Here is a 15,000-nt window from a genome sequence, read left to right as displayed (position 1 = left end):
AATGAAGTGAAAATCGATAGAGCGGAAACCGAGGCTACCATCCACAGCGGGAATACCCGAGGCTACGTAAGTAGCTAAGCTAATATCCGGAAGTGAGCTTAAGGTAATTCCATTCTCACTTTCAATAGGTAATCCAATTCTCACTTTCAATAGGAGATGGATCTATGAAATAAGAAAGAGTAGCGCCCCAGTTGAAGTAAGTAGCGAACCAGGAAAGAGATAGTAGCCCGAAGGAAGGCTTTAGCACAAATTAGATCGACCAAGTAATAACGTATAAAAGAGATGTCGAATTCTATCTATTCTATATCTCAATCTAATAGTAGATGTGATTTTCAGTCGGAAGAGGGTGAAAACGCTGAGGAACCGGGTGCCGTAAATCGGGTACATCATCTGGTGAAGGAACACTGTCAATGCGCCGACTTCAGATCACAGCACTACTCGAAGCCATCCTTCTTTCTCTCATAGGGCAGGAACGAGCGTAGACAGAGAAGAGAGTTTTTGAAAATAATAGTTATATATATATATATAGGCTAAAGGCAGCAGTAAGAAAGCTAGGCTCTTGAAGTAGGGTTAGAGATAGTAAGTCGTGAGAAGGTTAAGCTCAAAGAAAGACTGATAATAGATAGATAGCCAGTCAAGTAGTTAGCAGGTTCAGGCAGTGAAGGAGGTACGTAGCTCACCAGATAGTAAGTTGTGAGCTGTAGCAAAGCGGTTTCAAGCACTATAAGGAAGCTCAGTAGGGGGAGTAGGAAGTCGGTTTCGAAGCATTATTCATCGACAGTGGGCAGGAAGTAAGGTCTTTTGTTGCTCACGATCCAGTAAATATAGGAAGAATTCAATTTCTATCATTGATAAAAACGAGTCTTTGAGAATATACCTATTCTTAAATCCCTATTCTTTGAGAAGAGAAGGAGACGCTGCGAGCACAGAATCTGAGGTTGTTTCATCCGACGATATTACATATCTCCAAGCGGGACTCTCTCTTTTTCTTTCGAATCCCTATTGAATTGGGCTAGGAAGCCCCTTCTACTCATGAATCGGGCTAGGACAGATTAAGAAGGGAATGGGATCCCGTAAAAGGGCACATGACGAATGAGACCACCCCCGCCAATGGTTAAGGTAATCAAAGTCTTTTTTAGCCGTAATACCCGTTCGATAAGTAGATCCCCGGTGGTTGTAAGGGTTGCCCAAAATCATTGAAGCAACTGGCCGAGCCTCGCCACGGCGACTAGCAGCTGGGCCGGTCGAGAAGTAGTTGGATAGGCCGATGCCACCTATCTACCCCAATCCCTTTCAGTTTGTTTATCTGTTCCCTTTCTCGCCTCCGAAACAATCATAAAGTCATGAAATGTTAACTTATTCCCTTGTTTCCGTCTCTTTATGACCAGCAAAACTCACTCGCGGGGACGGGAGCTGGGTTGGCTCCGTACCGGCTGAGGGCATTAGCACTCGACTGATAGGGATAGGGACAGCTCAATCCAAGCTAATCTATCCGAGGCCATCAATGTCTCTCTTGTCTCGGATTCAGTCTTCTTCCCGGCTCCTAGGCTTTCCACCCGGTTGAGAGATGCGATGAGCCAAGCGCGCGCAGTTGGGGCAGGTGGGGAAGTTCCTATCTTCCTTCCGTGTCTATAACCGGCTACGTCAATCGAACTACTCGATTCCTTTGGACCGAGTACTGACTGAGCAAGGGATGAGATCGTTCTTGACTCGCTTTCTTTAAAGAAACTAAAAAAAAGAGAATATGAACAGCAGCCAAATACTTTAAAATGAGAGTAATCAGGGATGCTTCCAGCAAGAACTTAGACGGTATGCGATTGATCAAGTATGTTGCGGTCAACACAGCTTCTACCCAAACGAGGTACATTCATCCCAAACATCATAGCTCTAACCCTTTCCAATAAGTATATATTTTTCCTCTCAGCTATTCCAGGAGTATACGCACAAGATCTCTGATGAACAGTGCCTCTGGAAATAAGATATTGAGATAATTCCGTGGACATGTATTCTCCTCCAGAATCAGATCGTCAAATTCTTTTTTTTGCATTGGAAATAATGTCTGGCTTGTCGATTGTGTGCCGTTCACTCCAACATGGCGAAAATTACGTAAATCGGAGTGAAGAGGTAAAGTGCTTCTTGATGGGCCGGGGTGGTCGGAACGAGAAGGCTGATTGAAGATCAGAAGTGCTCTAGGAGAGGGCTGATCTTTGATCAGAAGTGGTCGTAGATCAGGTTTTTATTCCACGACATGGGAAAGGGATCATGGGGTGAGGGTCCGAAGGAGAGGGAAGGTGCAAGGTGAGGAGATATCGAGAGATAGAATAGGTGAAATGAGTTCAAAGGAATTTGTTAAGACACGCTTCTTTAGCACAGGCCACGGAGTGAAGTTGGAAGGTTCAATGAGCTACGCGAAGGGAAGATCTTGGGCACTATTGTTGTCTATATACAAGTGGCGTAGGCGAAGCTGTGGTGACTCGTGGAGTAGGCAGCGAGCTCTGCTTGAACAGAAAGCAGCAAGCTGCAAGCACCTACTCCTATCAAAATGAAAAGCAGTGAGCTCCGCAACAAAAGCGAAGCGAGCCGCGCTAGCGCCCTTACTATACAAGGGGCAAGCCAAATCCTACTCCCCCTTGTATAGTAAGGGGAAAATGGAAGCCTAAAACGCCCAACCGGGCTTACTCAACTGCATCGTACCGTACTATGGGAGGGGTCCGTACCTCCTTTAGATAGATAGAGCCCCCTCCTAATGTAGAGCTAGAACTACTGCTACCGTGGAATCCGCGATCACACATGCATGAGTACCTCGCCTTCCAAAAAAAGCGGCTGCTAATTGGCACTAATGCTAATGGGGACCATCGATCAAGAAGGACTTCGGAGACTGCAATCGAATTGAGAAAAAAATAGAAATATAGGGCCAACTCTTCTAGTTGCGCCTCTAACCTTACTACGCTACCCAACCAGCTGATAAAAGGTCGAATTCCGCAGGGCTGCAGGCACGAAATGCCGATCAAATCCGTTCTTAGAAGCCTAAGAAAAGCGGGCAAACAAGAAGATCTGACTGAGTTGATGATGGACCGGATCTCGAAAGGCGAGAGGCTTTCATAAAGACGTATGAGAAACGGAGGGTCGAGAGAGGCTTATTGCACTCACCACCCAACCCAGCTAAGCTAATAAATGCTGCATAAGAGAGTGGGAGGCCGACCCCTGCCCATCTGGAGGTGCACACCCATTTAGGAACATATGCAAAGGGGTAAAGAGAGCAGTCAATGGAGAACTACCAAATCCAATGACTTTGATTTGTTCGTACCATTCTGTCATCGATCACTGCTGGGTCGGTTGGTGAGTCACCCAAAAAAAAGCATCGAGAAAGGTCAAGCATATATTATATATGAAATGATCAGCGGTCTAATTTATGCTATGCTCTGCATCGTGTTCGTGTGTGTTTATTGAGCTTTCTTCACTTCAGCGCCATGCGCTTTGCTTCGCTTTATAGAAGAGAGAGACCGTTGTCTTGAGAGTTAAAAGCAAGCGCAAGCGATAGAAAGGATAGTCCCTCGCGCGTTCGCGCGAACTACTAGAAAATGGTGAGATCATTAAATCATTAGTGAAAGAAGGACCAACGACGATCCTATCCTAAAGGAGAAGGAGGAGTAGGAGGAGTCAGTCTTCTTTGAAGATCGAGGAACGCAGTGTCGGACAATTATGCCATTCGGAAGAAGTCTTCTACAGAGGGAAAGCCTGTTACGAGTAAGTGGAGAGGAAGGATCCCCAGAGATTCTTATCTCATTCCATTCTAGTGGCTCGACCAGTAACCAATGGCGAAAACTCAAAAATCCATGGTTTCCCGGTAGAACCCCATTTCGCCCAAGTTGTTGCGGAACCGGAAAAAAGAAGCGGTTTTTCGCACAGCTTGCTCATAGTGCAGGTCCCACTTGTATTTCGTATTTGGCCGAAGAAGCATCGGACAGGTTGGAGTTCCTACGTTCTTGGGACTCCATGGACCAAGATCTGCTTTCATTATATGGGCAATACCGATCTACTTTAGTAGATCATATGGATGTAGAAAAAGCTTTTCATTTTGATGAATTGGAAACATCTCTTTTCCATTTTGATTTACCCAGTTTATATCTTTGTTTCGTGTGTTCCCGGGAGGAACTTCAATCTCGGGATACCACCTAAATAACTGCGGCCAGAGAGTCAAATAGGTCGGGAAGATAGAGTCTGAGGTCGGGTCGGACGACATACATCTTGGTTGGTCCCACCACCACTAGAGATTGGACATATATAGAATCTTTCTTAAAAATAAAAAAGAGATTTATATTTCGTATATAATGAAGCGGGGGCTATCCGCCAGTAGCGTCGCGGATTCTCCATGAGGGGGTTCGGTCGATACTGGACCGTCATAATCTTTATTTTGACGGCCCAGCTCTCGAGGGGCTTCTCAATAGTATGAGAAGTTTCCAGTGGAATTCTCCCTTTTTTAGGGAGGTGGTCGAGGGAAACGCTGCTGTCATACAGACAGCCTGGGAGGAGGCCCAACGGCAGGAAGCGGAGCGTAGCCGCTTCCACCAGGAATTCCAGGAGCTGGAGCAGCGAGTGCTCCAAGGCCGTCAGCTCCGAGAGGCCCTTCGTCGACAAATAGGGCTGCGGCAATATCGACAGGATATTAGTCGGCGTCAGCGGGGCTGATCCTTTTTCCCTAAAAGGGGGAACTTCCTTTCTAAGGAATAAGAGTGCTTGCTCTTCGGAGCTGCTCCCAGCTCACGGTTGGTGGTAAAAAGTGGAAAAAGGTTATGAGGGGGTTCCTGTTTGCTACCAGTGGCTGCTGTTTTGTTGGGTGCTCTCTCCACGTTTTCTACAGTGGCTTGGTTATGGGGCGGGTTGTTTTCTCCTCTTTTCTGCGCTGTCTTGGTTGGATGCTTTGAGAGTGTTTGGTGGTGGATAGGAGTGAGGCAAACCGTGTTGCTCTTGTTCTTGATGTGGCTCTTTCGGGAGTTGCGGAAGATAGTAGATATGCTCCTCCTCTTTCTTCGGCAGTTGTTGATGCGCTTTACTTCTTTCTTAGTATCCCGGTGCAGCTGTCTTGTTCAAGCTATGGATCTTATATAGATAAGGAGTGTGAAAGCTAGCTCTTGAAAGCAGTGCGAGTTAGGCGCGAATCGAATCCCTGAGATTGGAATGAGATATCGAGAAATTCATTCAACTTCAAATCAAGATTTTCTTTGTGTTCAGTACTGGTGGGCCCCAATAATAGGGTATTGAAGTAGGAAAGTCTAGGTCTCCCGCCCGTGTTAGCTTTAGCTCTTCTTCTTCTGCTAAGGGTCATCCGTAGCTTCTTTGCTTTGAGCGAATCCCCTGTAACGAATTCTTTGGATTCAAAACTCCCCACTGCCCGCTCTTTTGTCAACTGCAACTGGAAACTGGAAAAGACCCTCTTCATGGCCTTATTTTGATTGCCCAAAACTAGAGTTTTAAGGTGTGCGATTCAAGGTAAGCAAGAAAACGGCGGCGCGTTAGCGCCCCTGCAATCAAACTCAAGGAAAACCTCTCTCGTGGCCCTTGCCCGTCCTAAAAAAGCCTTGTCCAAGGCCTCTTTCCTACGAAGCCTTGGCAAGTAGTCTCCTACCAAAATACTCTCAATCAAGCCCTCACACCCCTACTAGGTCCAAAGCCCATTTTCCAAAACCTATACCTATAATACAATAGGGCATCCTCCTCTCTTACTTTTGGGTATTTTTCTCTAATACAAAGGGGCATCCTCTTATCTTGTTCGTATTCTAGTTAAAACCTCTTCTGTCTGATAGGCCTATCCTTTATCAGTAAATGGATGAAATTCACTCGTCAGAATCCATATATGGAACCACGTAAAATCAGGCCATGGTCGCTGCATCTGAAATCAATCGTTCGTTCACCCGAAAGTCCTCTCTCCAGGCTAAAACGCTAAATCATTTTGGCTCTTTCACACAGGAATTTCGTATAGTAAATAAGGAAGTTCCTTCTCGGTTTCGCATGCCGATTGGCAACTGCTCTATTTCATATCATCCCACCCAGACCTATACGCTATTTCACCAACGATCATCTAATTCCTTGAAAGGCAGACCCCCATACGGGACCCTGACCATGCACCGAGATAGGATGACCTATAAGACTTTTCCTTCGTGTCACTCTCCCCTAGCGCGCAGACGATAAGACTAAAAAGAAGACGATAAAACATCGTCTGCATTAACATCTTCTATCTTTAGGACTCACGATATCGAGTATTAAGGCCGTTTAGGCTTTTATCTTCCTCTCATCAGATTTGAAGTAATTGCCTTAAACGGAATGAGCCGCATTTTTCATTTGTGAATTTCTAATGATCGCTGTCTTCCTGATTTCTTTGTACCATTCTGTCATCGACCTTGAAGCATCAATGTCACACTCAAGCCGAAACCCTGCTAGCTTCAGTTCTTTACGAAGTTTCTTCTAACCATTGCATTGCGGGCCTCTCCAAGCCTTTTGATTGAAATTATTACCCCCCGCCCTTGCTTGAAAGGCTTTGGCTTAGCCACGCGTACCGGGTCGTGATCCGGACGAAAGAATTCTTCACCCAGCTAAACTCTAGCTATTGACTTGGATGTCCTCACTCACAAGAAGGCGCAAGTCCCATTTTTCTACAAAAGTATGCCCAACAAACGAAATCACGGTCTTGATGGTTTGACTATTCATTTCCATAGGCAAGACTAGCCAGGAAGGTAGTACCAAAGAAGGATCATTTGGCATAGGCAGCGAGCCCCTACTAGGGCTGGTGGTTGGCTCGGAGTACCCCATAGTTGATTGTCAAAGATTCCTTCTTTACTTCTAATTCTTATGCTTCGTCGGTATGACCACCGGACTTGCCCGGCGCCGCCCTTTTTGATGATACACCTTGTGGTCTCCTATCCATTGATAGTTGTATACTTTAATCTTCCGACCTGACTAAAGCGCTTCGCTCGTTCGGCTAGGAAAAGGATGATCAAAAAATGGTCAGTCTTCTTCATTCGTACGGTCCAAATTCCCGCGGAGTAGTAATGACATGATCCTAGGCTTTCGTTTTTCCTTTTCCGGGGCCCCGCTTGCAGGGTATCTGCTCTTTGCTCGCTTCGTACACCCAGAGCTACTCGCTGCGCTATCGCTCCGTTCACTCCCTCTGGGGATTCTATCTCGTCTCATCGGTCATTGAAGGAAAACTATCGATAGTTGCATGAGAAAGAGCAAATTCAACTTAAGCTTAAGACGTTGATGGTTTTGTTTACAAGTAGCGATAAAAGCATTTTCAACAGCAAATGCCATACACCTGTAATTTACCGCAGAGACGGTGGAAGGTGAAGAGGTCGAGTCAGAGGTAACGGTTGAACGCTAAGCTGCTTCTCAACTCTTATCTTCTTTTTAAGGCCATTGTTCTGGACAGAAATCTGCATGTTATGCACCCGCATACATTATAGTGAAAAGTGGCGATTTGAAGCTTGATACACAGGCAATGAAACAATGCATTGAATTTGACTGAAGCAGGAATAGTTCCTTTAGGTGTTCTCCTGTATAGTGAGTCTAGTGCTTCCATCAAGCGAAGCACTAGGGGAACGTCTTCTTAGTCTCACTCCCCTCTCGTCGTTAACCGAACAAAGCCCTAAATAGGGTATATTTTTTCTTGGATAAAGGCATGTTTTAGATTCGTGGAATGACATTATAGTTCGTCACTCTTTTTGTAATCAAAGTATAGAGCTTCCCCTTTCCTTTCCCCCCCGCATACCAACCTCCATCGCTATACTCTAGCCCTTGTCTCGCACTAATGCCTTATTGTGCTGTGCACTCGTCGCGTTCTATACCTAGTTAGCAAAGGGATAAAAAGGATCCGTGTTGGCGCACTACCAAATGCCCTAAGACCTTACTTATTGTCCCTTCACCCCAAAAGCCTGCCTACTTAGCCGTGTCCCCCTCCCATTCTCTTCCTCGTTAGAAAGCCGTTCGGTTGGCGTACCTCTGTATAGACCCACCACTATTATAGTCTTTTCGACCTCTTCAACGTATTTAAGTATCCTTCTTCTCTTCCGCTTTTCTAGCTGATTGAAGCAGGGATAGCCTCCACGTAACTAACACGGCCGTCTTGAGCAAAACGAACTCAGCCCTACTTAGCCCTACCTAATACGGAGCAGCACCGCTTGCCCTATCCTATGGTCTCGAGGCAAGGAGCCGATTGGCTTCCTTCGTTTCATTACAGGGTTGGGGAGCTTTGAGCTAGGCTGCTGCTACAGATGCTTGCTGTCGAGCGTGGTGCCCCTAAAATAGGGCCCTCTTAGTAAGCAGCTTGCGGCGCTTCCCACTATGATTGATTGATGTCTTTCCTTCTTCAGTTTGCTTTCTCTCCGGGGTGCTTTCCAATCCAATGGTGATTGGTTAGAAAAGAAATCGGTAAACCCTTGCCTCCCCACAAAGATCAAACCGGAAACAGTGATCTACGACCACCCTTGCGCTTTACCTCCGCCCTGGATCGCCGGATAGCCTCTCTCAGTTATGTAACTTGACCCCCAAAAATGTCCCAGAACATGAACTGCCATAATCTACTAGTGAGCCCGTAACTGCTGTTGATACTTGTGAGTCAGCCAGCCTTCAAAGGAAAGAGGTACAGAACGCACTGGAACTCGAAAACTTGCCTTTTCCGTCAGCAATAGGACCACTCAATGCTGCATTCAAAGAGAGGAAAGAACCGGTCTCTTTCTAAATACACTTTGGTCTGCTCCCCAAGAGGAAGGCTCTGAAAGAGAGTTCGACCTTTCCATTTGCCATTTAAAGCGCCATAAGTGAGTCAATGGGTCAATAGCCCTAGCCCTTCTGTCTTAATCGATCGTGTCCTGACTCAATCCGTTCTCTTCCCTTCCTTAGTCAAAGGCAGCAGCAGAGGTCGATAGGCAGCAATAAGTCAATCTGTGCGCCATCTGTCTTTTTTCCCCTATCTCTTGCAATCGCTCCTCTGTCAACTCAACTGGAAAGTCTCTCAATCGCGAGCTGTCAGCTGTCTGTTCAACTCTATCGGTCTCTCCTGTCGCAATTAGTATAGGTATTCCTGCCTGGTCAACTGGTCAATCCGGGATAGGCTGGCAAGCAGTTAATCGATATCTGATCTACGACCACCCTTCTTTAATTGGTCTTCCTTAATCGGTCTCATGGGTCAGAGTACTTGGGCCTGGAAAAAGGATCTCAAATAGCCTTTCTTTTGTAGTAAGCCTATTAGTAGCTCGTACCGCTCCTCTAGTTCAAGTAGTTCAAGAGTTAAGCTAGCTTAGTGAATCGATTTCTGATCTACGACCACCCTCAGTACTAGAGATGAACGAATTCCATACGCCCGAAATTTAGATCGAAAAATTTGCTTTCTGTTGTTGGTGTTGGAATTTCATGAACGCGGAGCCAAAACGAGAACGAATTCAGTCGAACAGCGTATATAGTCTATAGAAGTGGAAGAGCGTTTCGTTTAGAGTCGTTTAAAACGAAACGAGCCACCACAGCTGTATGATGCACAAAGATTGGATTTATTTTTTCACTTTTTATTTGCTTTGGTCGAGAATAGGTCTCCTCCGTTTCCTCCTTCCATACAGAATGAACTCCTTCTTCATGCCCTGTCCTTCATGAATGCGAGTTCAGCGAACTGCAATGCTGTTGTTGCTTCTCTTGAAGACCCTTGATCAGTAGTAAGGCATGGTATAAAAAACTGCCTGTGAAACTTGGTTCAAGTCATGATTGGAAAGAGAGAGTGTGTAGGTAGGTATGAGTAGAAGAGTAAGAAGGAGAAACTGATCTCTGACTTCCCGCGCATGGTTACTAAACCTATTTAAATAAAAGGTAATCATGAAGCTCGCCAGAATCTCAAGTCCAGAATTCAGACAGCATGCCATCCGCATTTGAAAGATACTAAGCTACACTTCGTCTTACTCATGCCAGACCTCTCTTCACTCCGAGCCGCCAACGTTCGATATAAACAAGCTGGTTAGACTTGTCACTTTGTTAAGAATTATATCACCTGTTCATCAATCTGCACAACTCATATACAAAGGCATCATTACCGTGGGTGCTTCACCGGGGTATAACTCCCTCAGCAAGCCTTTCTCCCATGAAATCAGTTAGCAGAACTTCACAACTCCATGTATCAGTCTTTTTCAATCAAACAGAAACTTCACTGCGCAACTCAAAAAATTGCAAGACTTTTTTTCGAAAAGAAGTTACAAGACAACTAAACTAAAAACAACTGAATAAGGGCTAAACGACGAGCCCAGAAATTGAAGTCTTTGCCATTGACTGGCAAGCTTCTCGCCTTCTTGATCCAACCCCATCAAAAAGCGATCTCACTTTCCATTATGATCGGGACAATCTTGCTGGGTCTCATGTTAACAGAAAGGATCTCCATTGGATAAAGAGGACTTTTTCCCCTGTCCTTTCTTGCTTTGCTCGGGTTCGGTTGTCAATCTTTTTGTTGTCTGTAGTTATTATGGTATAGTGTAATTAGCAAACCTTTGGCCTTAGTCCTCGGCCTTTAGTACTCCTACGAGTACTATACTGTAGCCTCCATGGCTACATAGCATTTTTCTCACTAAGGTAGCAGTAGGGAAACCTACAGCTGGATTGAATCCTCCTATTACCTTTCTAATCTTTCATCGGGTTAACCGATGTCACTGTCTTAATTGGTTTCGTTTTTAAGGTTGAACTACTCTTTTAAAGGTTCACCATATCCAATTCTTTAAGGGGAGTTGTTCTTTCGGTGATATAAGAAAGAGTGAAAGTCAAAAGATGTTTAAGTTATTTAGCTTACTTAGTAGTAACAAACCATGCCTGCTTGTATCTTGGAAAGATAAAATAGCACGAGCTAGAGAACTAACACCGAGAACACCTAGAGTGGATTGGATGAGCAAAAACGCATGGAAGCCATTGGGAGTGAGCCACAAGACAACAACACCTTTGCTAGCTTTCACTAATTGGAAACCCCCTAATACCACTTTCATGAAATAGCCGGATCGAAGACTCGGCTTACAAGATGCGCTTCGCAAACCTTCTCCCAAGATTCAATCTTTCTCTCTACCAGAAGCTCTGACCCACTCTTATGTCAAAGACATACGAAAAAGACTTCTTTTTTGCGGGGATATGGTTTGTGGTGGAGTTTCGCCCCCGATATACTTCTAGCAAATCCATATGTCTGTTGTTCCGTTAATCACCTACCTTTTGAAACTGGACTGGACGACCTTGCCCATTTTTCAAATTAGGAATTCTGAAGTGTCCCTGCCCTCTCGTTTGTGATCTGCCAATTGGTACGCATATTCCAACCCATGAGTTCGATCCATTGCAGATCGAGTCCCATCATAAAGCAATATCCCTTTAAATTATGATAGGGACAATCTTGCTGGGTCTGGCACTGCCCTTGTATAATAAGCCGTCTCCATTGGCGCTAAAGTAAGCGAAGACCTGCTCCCCTGCCCTGTTCTTCTCTTGCGACTCCATCTATCTAATTGTTGTTTGTTGTGATTTGGTCAGGTTACAAGTGTCCGCAATTTGAATGAAGTGATTAGTTAGTTCTAAAATCTGAACATAGTGTTTTTCATAAACAGTCCGCCCCTGTCAAATAAAGTGTTCGCCATGAACACTCGTAGCACTCGTATCTTTCTCTTCTTTAGTTTTTTTCAATATTGCCTTTATGCCTATCGCTGTGGAAGCTGTTTCTTGGGAAGATGATGTTTCTCGGGTATCTAATAAATTGGGCTAGGAGGGGGAGTGAGACCACTCGACCCCCTGAGGGGGATAGGAGTAAGAACAACTCAATGCTTTTATATGTCATGTTGACTTATCTTTGAGAAGTCGTTGTGATTACGTCAAAAAATGATATGGCGTTGGAAGTTAAAAAAAGTCCTTTGGCCGTCCATGGGTTCTTACCAACGAGCCGGTTTATAGTTAAAAAAAAAAAGAGATTGGACAATGAGGACTTTGATGATGTCTACGTATTATATGGTGGTATTGGCACCTAAGACCCTATACAGGCCCAACCAACTCATCAGTCCAGACTGTCGGATTGGTGGCCCACCTCTTGGATGGCCCATAGCTCAAGGTCGTGCTGATCCAATGATCCTAACCGTCTGTTGTAGACACCAGTGAGATCAACTGGGTTGTGAGCTCTTTTATAATAATATGCTTTTTCCTGAAATAAGGACCTTTGTAACAGTTTTTTCATTTTTTTTTTGTAGAAAATATTAAATATATCTTTCTTATTTGAAAGCTTTTTGGCTGGGCCAAGCGAAGGTTTTCTGGCTTAACGAGAGCTGGTTTGAGCCCACGACGGTCTGTAATCGACGGGCCCGAGCTCAGGTTGTGACAATGTCGGCGATCAGCTCGACTGCAGTCAATGCCGGAAAAAAATGCCTTTCTTGAGCTGATCGTCAGGCTTTCGGTATCAAAAACTGGGCTCAGGTCTGATCCATTAAATTGACGGGCCTGCAAGACAGGCCTTAACTAACTCACCAGCCTGTTTGTGCTGGACCAAGCCCACCTTAAAGTGGGGCAGGCCAGCCTGTTAACAGATAAGCCTCATAAGCAACATAATACTTGATAACAACATAGCTTCATTCTAACAACATCACTAATAATGAATGGGGAAAGGTTTTCTGGACAGGCGTGTAGATACCTTCTCGGGACGGGCTGTCCAGAAAAGGAGTTCCCTGAATGAATTACATAAACAGAGTTCTTACTCATAAGCTATATATCTCTCTCTGAGACACACACAGAGAGAGAGACATGGGTAAGCATGGATAGGCCCATGTCAAGGAGCAAAGTTGGCTTTATGGTGTGGAATCTTCGGATCTGCTTAACCAATTGTTACCAGAGGCCCATTAAAACACAAACAACAGAGATAGCTTGGGTTGTTCAATAGAAAAAACTATGTAAGAAAGCCATAGGGTGTGTTTGGTTACAGTTTCATGTGTGATGGATAAGCTTATCTACTCATAAAGGAGGAAAAGAGGTGAAAAAGTGCACCTTTTGGAGGGTCAGTTTATTCCCTGAAAGCCAAACAACAGATAGCTATGATCCTGGATGGAGTCTATCTAGGACAGAGCCATGACTGCACCCAAACATCGCCAGAGTCCCAGACAAAGTAAAAAAAGGAGACAAGACACCAAAGGGCATTGATTTATAGAAGCATAGGAAGGGATAAAAGATGTTCTATAATAAATAATATAAGGCAATAACTATTACAATTGATTGCACGCCAACAGGTGATCCCATTTAACAAAATAGTTGGTCTTTTTCCACACCTCCCCTTCATGACATGCCTCCTTAGACCAGGAATATGGATGTTGGAGATGGTTTCCTATGCTCCCTACATAAAATCCAAAGCTCTTCCTCTCTTCCCCTACTCATTAATAAGGCATGCCCCCCATCAACTTTGGAGTATTGGTGTTATCAAACCTAGCAGATTTTTTTTTTATGTCCCTTAAGTCAGTAGAATCTCTAGAAAAAAAAAAGAATAAAAACACTGTAAAGTGTTTGTGTTAATTTTAATAAGCTAACATCTCACCCTCCTCCATAGAAAGTGTATGGCTTGTATATGTTAGCCAAGTACTTTGCTTGCTCCACTTAATTTTTGCATACATTTTTAAGTATCTGAGACAGCTTCCCGTGGAAAGCGGCCGCAGCCACTCCCCCACTTCGTTGAACGACGTCTGTCCAAATGTGCGAGGAGAAGTCATCCATGGAACTGAAGAGCTTCATTCTTGGGACATGAATTGGCCTCCCTCTTGAGTCCATGTAAGGGGAGGAATTGAAGTGTTCATAGAGAAGTCTGGCCAGGTCTTGGAACCGTCGTTGTGTATGGGAAAGAGGGGTTCACGACAGATGAAGCAATGTGGTAGATGTTCATCTCTGGTCTCCCGGCCACCCCGTGCTTCGCCATGGCTGCCAAGGTTGCGTTTACGACCATGTCGGCGGGGACCTACATACAATCATGTCAAGAGTGCAACAACATATGGTAGGTGAAAAAAAATGTAATATAATTTCTTTATTTATGTATAATTAGTTCAAACATAACCCGTACTTGTATCTTATGCTTATTGTCATATAGGAATAAAAACCAACCAAATAAAACTTACTACATAAAGGACTTCTTTGGGGTCTACAAGAAACCCTGTGAGCTGGCCTTTTCCATAATAAAAAACTATTGGCCCTACCAAGGCCTGAGGTTTTCATAACAACAAAGATGAAAAAAAATGATCATAAAAAAGAGAAAATTAGATACCCATAAAGCTTATTTAAGCAACCAAGTAAATTCTATTTAGAGACAATAAAGCTTGGTTTGAGTACAGATACCTGTTTCCTTCCATCCATCCAGGGAAGGGCTCTCTACAGGTGCTCTCGATGAAGCTTGGACGGATGATGACTACTGGTATTTCCCCTCTCATGTTGTTTATCAGCATCTCACCCATGGCCTTTGTAAACACATAAGTGTCTTGCCATCCATAGATTCGCGCCCTATTAAAGAGAATTTCGATCACTACACCCCTACCCGAAAAAACTCGAATTCGTTCGCCAATAGATATTTTAAAAAAAGAAACCGCAACAAAAAATAAAAACCATCACCTCTCTAAACCCAATTCTTTCATCTTTTGAGCCACTGCATGATCTACGACCAACCTTGAATCCAAAGCTAACTTATTTTCAGCTTCAACATCCAACACAGGGAGGGATCTTGGAGGGGTTTCTGATCTACGACCACCCTGAGGAAGCCATACTTCAAGACTGAAACCTTTCGCACTCTGTCTTCTATTTCCCCTAGATATAGGACTCTCTTCTTTTGTCTTATTAGTTGTCTTCCATCGTCCTGTAGCTCCCTTTAGTATGTTTATAAAAAGCTAGAGCAAATAATATTTTCTAAGAAAGATCTATCCATCTCTTTCCTTTAGCTAGGCGAGCGTTAGGATAGAGAATATCTTCCCTTTCTTCCCCTACCTTTGATGTACT

The 15,000-nt window shown here is 44.3% G+C and overlaps 1 protein-coding gene across 1 annotated transcript; it reads left to right on the top strand.

Moving 5' to 3' along the window:
* Positions 1 to 3,702: 3,702 nt before the first annotated feature.
* Positions 3,703 to 4,179, top strand: orf159. The gene has a single exon. It carries the CDS (start codon positions 3,703 to 3,705, stop codon positions 4,177 to 4,179), a length of 477 nt encoding a protein of 158 aa, YP_002608353.1.
* The last annotated feature ends 10,821 nt before the right edge of the window (positions 4,180 to 15,000 follow it).

Source organism: Vitis vinifera, mitochondrion, assembly GCF_030704535.1.
Source record: "Vitis vinifera mitochondrion, complete genome".
Taxonomy (NCBI): Eukaryota; Viridiplantae; Streptophyta; class Magnoliopsida; order Vitales; family Vitaceae; genus Vitis; species Vitis vinifera.
This window is presented reverse-complemented; position numbering and strand designations above follow the sequence as displayed.